This window comes from Crocuta crocuta, unplaced genomic scaffold, assembly GCF_008692635.1.
Source record: "Crocuta crocuta isolate KB4526 unplaced genomic scaffold, BGI_CrCroc_1.0 scaffold334, whole genome shotgun sequence".
In the NCBI taxonomy this organism is placed as follows: Eukaryota; Metazoa; Chordata; class Mammalia; order Carnivora; family Hyaenidae; genus Crocuta; species Crocuta crocuta.
Window position 1 is genome coordinate 2,009,167 of NW_027533260.1, and position 6,939 is coordinate 2,016,105.

The following is a 6,939-nucleotide window of genomic DNA, read 5'->3' on the forward strand; positions in this document are numbered from 1 at the left end:
CTGTCAGGTGTTCTAGTGAAAGCTGTCACACCCCAAGGTCTCAGGCGGCTCACGGGGCAGAGGAACAAAAAGGACACGAGGCAGCTATGCGCCAAACCCAGGATGCGGGACGCCCTTGCAGGGCAAAACTCTCCCAGCTTCTTCCAAAACAGGTAGTGAGGGGGGTGGGCGGTGGGGGGCTATTCCAGGCCACAAACAGGGACAGACACCTAATGAAATTTAAGCCAGGCTCCTAGACTGTATTTTTTCTTTCTTTAAGCCATACACAGAAAGCTGTGGACAGCGAGGGTGGTCTGAACGGTGCCCAGACAGCCGTCGCCCCTGTGAAGAGACTCTGAATCCTTCCAGGTGTGACGGGGGGCACCGTGGTTCTGCGCGGCATTCTAGGTCTCACAAAAGGTGTTCGGGGGGATCTGGGGCAGGGGAGCGTTATGATTCTGCAACTTATGTCAAGGAACGGAGCATGTGTTTGTGAGAACAAAGCCAACGAGACCGCGAGGAGAAGCATTAACGGTCTCTGCTAGGGCGGGGGCGGAGCTCAGGGGTCCACTACTCGGTTCTCACAAGTTCTCTTTTTGTTTGAAGTCTTTCATAATAAAAAGTTGGGGTCAAAGCCAGGGTCAGAATAAAGGGACCATTTTTTCCAGATTTAAGACAGATTTATGAGATATAATTAAATTTGATAATTAAATTTTTTTTTCTTTTTAAATCTTTATTTTTAAGTAATCTCTATGCCCAACGTGGGGCTTGAACTCATGACCCTGAGATCAAGAGTCTCGTGCTTCACTGACTGAGCCAGCCAGGCCTCCCTCAGTGCTTGTATCTCGACTGGATCCTAGTCTGAACAGACTGTGAAGGATGCCGGGGAAAATCAGGGAAAGCTGCGGTTGGGTATTTGAGCCCCTGGGGAGCCACTGTTAGCTTTAAGTGTGACCACAGAATTGCTGCTGTGAATAAAAATGCCTACAGTTTGTAGAAACATGTAACAAAATACTCAGAGGTAAAAATATCACGACGACTGTAACTGACTTCGAGATATTTCAGAAGAAAAAGAGTGAAATAAGGGCACGTGTACACAGCAAAATGTGAAGTCCAGGGAATGGGGATGCTCTACTTGTCTGTGTTGGAAATTTTTTCATAATACACGGTTTAAAAAATTTCTTGTAAATAGGGGGCGCTTGGGTGGCTCGGTGGGTTAAGCATCCGACTCTTGGTTTTGGCTCAGGTCATGATCTCAGGGTTCGTGAGTTCAAGCCCCACATCGGACTCTGCTCTGACAGCGCGGAGCCTGCCTGGGATGCTCTCCCTCCCTCTCTGTCTGCCCCACCCCTGACTTATGCTGTCTCAGTCTCTCTAAATAAATGAATAAACCTAAAAAAAGTTCCTTGTAAATCAACAGGAGACAGCCTCTCCTGCCCAGCACCATTCGCTCAGGGTCATGGCTACAATTCCCACAGCGCAGAGAGGGCGAGAGTAGGTGAGGGGCGTGCTCTGGGCACACCCCGAAATGATGGCCAGGCTCCTGGGATGGAGGTGAGCTCAGAGATCTGCCTGAGCTCTTCCTTCCAGGATGAGAAAGAGGCCCAGAAAGGGCACAAACTTCCCCAGGACCACATGGTAAAATTCACTGCTGGCTTTCACGGCTGGGGAGGGGCCTTCGGTGTCACTCACGTCATACGGCCCATTAGCACGTGCATGTCTGCACACAGACACGCAGACACACGAAGACTTGCACACGCACAGCTGGCTGTGAAGATTCAGGCCATAGCAGGTGCTCGGTACCCTGGCTGAACTGAAGGGAACTGGTTTATCAATCACCCACTATGTGCTGAGCACCTCGCCACAGGGTCCCTCAAAACCACTCTGTGAGGTGAGACAGCTGAGGGAAGGGGAGCTCGGGGGAGGCCCGGCCCGTACGCGGAGCAAGGGATTTGCAGCTAGAGGAGGCAGGAGTCAGGCTCCACCTCTGAGTCGCAGCCTGGGCCTGGAAAGGTGATGTCGCTTCTCCAAGCCTCAGTTTCCCTGTTTGCACACTGTAGGGATGGCTCCCCATCACGAGCTCTACTGGGAGCACACAGACACCCCCGGTGCATTACCTGGCTCGCTACAGGCACATCGTCCACACCATGGCCGTGACCTTGAGCGACAAGGTCATGGACACCCCTAGCAGAGCCATGCTAATTCAGACAGCACGGCCTGGCATCACCCCCCTGATCTTCTGGGTGACCTTGGGCAAGGACCTCCCCTCCCCAAGCCTCGGTCTCCACCTCCATAAAACGGCTGTGACAACAGCCCCTCCATTCGGGGCTGGAATGCAAGTATGGCTTCACAGGGACCGGAGCCCGCAGCAGGAGATCAGCAAACACCGTGGGCTGTCCGATTCTTTGGGCTGCCCCCCACCCCTGCAGCCTTGCAGAAGGCCCAACGGGCCCTCCGCCTAGCCCCCCCTGTCCCACGACTGGGTCAGAGTCCCCGGATCCCAGGTCGGGGGGTAGGGTGGGGGACTCGGCGGTACCTGGAGGCGGGTAGCACTGCAGCAGCCGCAGGAGCTTCACCGAGAGCCAGGGCGCAGGGACAAAGTAGTACGTGTAGTCCTGGAGGTCGGTGGAGGCTGAGGAGACAATCTGGGGGTGGGAAGAGGGGGTGAGGCTTGGGCAGGGAAGGGCGGGCCAGAGTAACACTGCCTCCTGGGGGGAGGGGGGCGNTGCTGCTGTCTGCTGGGCATGCTCTCTCTCCCTCTCTGCCCCTCCCGAGCTCTCTCTCTCTCTCTCCCAACATAAATAAATAAACTTAAAAATTAAAAAAAGAAAAAGACCTGCAAACAACTGAGTGAGCTGGTGTGTCTGTTCTCTTTGCCTGAGAACCCAGGCCTCCCCTTACCTGCCCAGGGAAATGTTCATATTCACTTCCCGTCTCAGTTCAGGGATCACCTCTCCCGAGAAGCCTTCCTGGAGTGCCAGGCTGTATTAAGTGCCTCCTCTGGGATCTACAGTGCCCTGTACTACCTCCGTGACAGCACACATCACCCCTTTTATGACAATCTGGGACAGGCTGCCTGCCTTGCCGCGTGCCCCTCCCCCGACCAGGACAGGGAGCTCCTGGAGGCCTCAGGGCACGTTCCCAGGACACAGGCAAAGGTGGTAGACGTGCAGATGGAGAGAGGGAGGGAGACGTAGGGGAAGAGAAACGGGAGGAATCGCAGGAAAAGCAGGAGAAAGTAAGAGACGGGGCGGGGGGATCAGGAGGGCCGCTCTCACCTCCCGACGCTCCTACTAACACTAGAGACTGACGGGCAGCAGCTACACTGTGGGCGGGCGCTGGGAGGGTCCCCTCGGAACAGAGCGGGTAAATGAGGCCCGGGGAGGTGGAGCCTCCCTGAAGTGGCCGCGCCGGGGAGGAACCCGGCTCAGACCCGAGTTCATCACCACTGCGCTGGGACGCCTCTCGGGGAGAAGGAGGGAGCCCAAGAGCCTCCATGGGAGCCGTCCCCACCGCGGCCAGCGCCCAGACCACACCCACCCGGCTCAGGCGGGACACGGCCAGGGAGATGCAGGTCTTGAAGTCGTCCGGGTTCTTCTTGCAGAGACAAGTGATGAGGCTGACAGCGGCCGTGACCACACCCTGTACAGACAGACAAATGGCAGGTCAGGGATGGGGGGGCCGTTAGACTGGGAACAAGTGTCCAGGCGGTGGAGCCGAAAGCAGAGACTCAAGGGCTGGGTGGGTGATCGGTGCTGGGGACACTGGACAGGGTCCCTGGGCAGTCGGGGGTGGGGGGGAGGTATCAGAGATTGACCTGGGGGGTTTCTGGACACTTGGGTGGGTGACAGGTACTAAGAACACTGGACCAAGACCTCGAGGTGCCTGAGTCAAGGCAGGGACAGAGGCGGGGGTCCCTGGGCATCCAGGTGGCAATCCGGGCAGAGGCGGGGCTCCCTGGGCTTTTACGTGACGTCCGAGGCAGAAGGGTCCCCAGGGGCCTCACCATGTGCTGGTCGTTGAGCAGGTGGACCACGCGGGCCGTCCACTCGCCCATGGGCACTAAGTCGGGCGAGGCCTTGTACAGCCTCAGCAGGCACAGGGCCGCGCTCTGCTTTACGCTGTCCATGCTGTCCCTGCGGGGACACAATTTGGGGGGGGAGGACGGTGTGACCCCAGCGGCCCAGACCTCCCCTCCCAGGAGGGATGGCCGGCAAGAGGTGGGGAGAACCAGACCTCCCCTCCCAGGAGGGGTGGCTGGCAAGAGGTGGGGAGAACCAGGGGACCAGGGATCCAATCTGGCCTTGCTATTTTGATCTGCAAAATGGGTTCCATCTCAGTGACACAGGGTCACTGTCAGGGCCACGCACAACGCACAACCAGGCCGTGCGCCTTCGTTCACTTACGGAACACTGAGCGCCTGCCGGGCGACGCGCCGTGCCGCGGGCGCTCTGCAGGGACCGGTGGACACACTGGCCCAAACGCCTGTCCCCACAGAGCTTACATTCTAGGTGGCGGTCAGCACCCGGCACACACACCAGACACTGTCCGTGTTCAGTGCTGTGGCACAAAGTAGCACAGGTATGAGGACTGGGAACGCTATTTGGGAAGAAGACCTCTCTGCTCAGGTGCCAGGTGAATGGAAAACTGGGTAATTTAATGAGAAAACGAAAACCAAAAATCTCAAAACCAGAAAATCTCCACACAGAACATCCCAGGCCAAGGGCACGGGCTGTGCGGCAGCCCCGAGGCAGCCAGCGGCCCGTGTGTGGCCACAGAGCGAGTGAGCAATCAAGAGGGAGAGGCCGGGAGATGGGGCACGAGGAATCGGGCCAGACCATGCAGGGTGTCAGGGGCCCTGCTGTCACCCAGCGGGAGACAGAGGTGCAGGTGACCACCNTCCGCAGGTCCCAGGGAGTGATGTGGACCGAGCCCTGCGATGTGCTCCTGGACACCCACCCCGGGGAAGGGAGCACACGCGTGTTCAAGGTGACGGCTCGAGAAGGTTCACTGACTGACACTCATCAAATTAAAACCAAAACTGGCAGAAGGTCTGTCCCCGTGGCGCTCCATTAATGACCTTTTTACCATTGTTACAGCCCATGTGTCACGAGCCCTGACCCCGGGCCATGCTCTGTTCTAGCTGTTTCTACACAGGAACCCTCATCAGAGCCTTCGAGGGAGGTGACCTGTACCATCACCTCCAGCTACGGGTAAGGGAACGTCCGGCCGCACAGCAAACGGAAGAATAAGAGCTAGTTATCACTTTGGTTACATGAACAGACACTGTGCGGCTACGCAGGTAAAGCTGAAAACTAACGTAGGGGTGCGTGCCCAAGGACAAGGGGGCACGTGGGAATAATGACCATCAGGGCACAGGGAGGCAGGGGAAGGCGGAGAGGATGTGAAGGATATGGAGGGGAATTCTGCCGGAATGGTTTTTTTCTGTTGCCTTTCTGTTTTTTTTTTTAAGTTTGAGAGAGAGAGAGAGAGAGAGAGAGAGAGTGAGTACATGCTTAAGTCGGGGAGAGAGGCAGAGGGACAGGGAGACAGACAGACAGAGAATCCCAAGCAACCTCCACGCTCAGCTTGGAGCCCGACACGGGGATCAATCCCATGACCCGTGGGGATCACGACCTGAGCTGAAATCAAGAGTCAGACGCTCAACCGACTGAGGCCCCCAGGCGCCCCACACCACGTGACCCAGCAATCCTGCACCCAGGCATCTACCCAAAAGAACTGAAAACAAAGCTCACACTATGTATTTGTACATTATTCGTAATGGTAAAAAAAAAAAAAAAATGTGGAAACTTTGATGGATAAATAAAACGCAGTCCCTCCATGCAGCAGAATATTATTATCGGGCTGTAGAAAGGAAAGAAGGCCAGCTTCATACCACATGGGGGAATCTCGAAAACATTATGCCACGTTAAAAAAAAATCTAGACACCAGAGGCCACATATTGGACGCTTCTGTTCATCTGATGTGTCCAGGGTGGGCAAATCCAACGCGACAGAACGAGATCAGTGGTCGCCTGGAGCGAGGGGGAAACACAACCGGGAGCGACTGCTAACAGGCGTGGGGTTTTCTTCCTGGGGTTAAAGAAACGTTCTAGAAGTAAGACAGCAGTGGTGGCTGCACAGCATTGTAAATATCCTAAAACCCACTGAATTGTATGCTTTAAAATAGCTGAAACAGGGGCGCCTGGGTGGCTCAGTCGGTTAAGTGTCCGACTTTGGCTCAGGTCATGATCTCACGGTTCATGGGTTCGAACCCCATGTCAGGCTCTGTGCTGACAGCTCAGAGCCTGGATCCTGCTTCAGATTCTGTGTCTCCCTCTCTCTCTGAACCTCCCCTGCTCACGCTGTCTGTCTCTCTCTCAGAAATAAATAAAACAGGGGCGCCTGGGTGGCTTAGTCGGTTAAGTGTCCGACTTTCGCTTAGGTCATGATCTCGCGGTTCGTGAGTTCGAGCCCCGCGTCGGGCTCTGTGCTGACTGCCAGCTCAGAGCCTGGAGCCTGTTTCAGTCTGTGACTCCCTCTCACTCTGATCCTCCCCTGTTCATGCTGTTTCTCTCTCCTAGAAAAAAAAAAAAAAAAAAAAAGAAAGAAATAAATAAAACATTAAAAAAATTTTTTTTAAAATAAAATAGCTGAAACAGTGAACTTGAAGTGACGTGGATTTTATCTTTAATCGAATAAAAAACCAAATCTACCTAAAAAAATTCATTCCTCTGTGCTCCAGTCACTGTCAAGGCCAAGCTTCGGGTGCCGAGAGAGACCAGTGAGCACTCAGCCCGGCCCGGCCCAACTCTGGTGCGGCACAACCTCGGCATCCACTTCCCTGTGGGAAACTGGGACATGGCCTCTGCTCACGAGTCTGTCACACTGGCCTCGTTCTCGGCCCTCACAGGCACCAAGGTCTCCCTGCGTGGGGCAGCCGGCAATTCGGGTCTCACCC

At 55.6% G+C, this 6,939-nt stretch overlaps 1 protein-coding gene across 3 annotated transcripts in view; it reads right to left on the reverse strand.

Moving 5' to 3' along the window:
* AP2A1 (adaptor related protein complex 2 subunit alpha 1) overlaps positions 1-6,939 on the reverse strand; it is a 31,771-nt gene that overhangs the window by 7,135 nt on the left and 17,697 nt on the right. For all 3 annotated transcript variants that reach the window (XM_077747530.1, XM_077747529.1, XM_077747528.1), the window contains exons 5-7: positions 3,986-4,115; positions 3,520-3,621; positions 2,516-2,624 (exon numbers count right to left, since the gene is read on the reverse strand). In XM_077747530.1, coding sequence (XP_077603656.1) covers positions 2,516-2,624; positions 3,520-3,621; positions 3,986-4,115 — 341 coding nt within the window. The remainder of the gene's footprint in view (positions 1-2,515; positions 2,625-3,519; positions 3,622-3,985; positions 4,116-6,939) is intronic.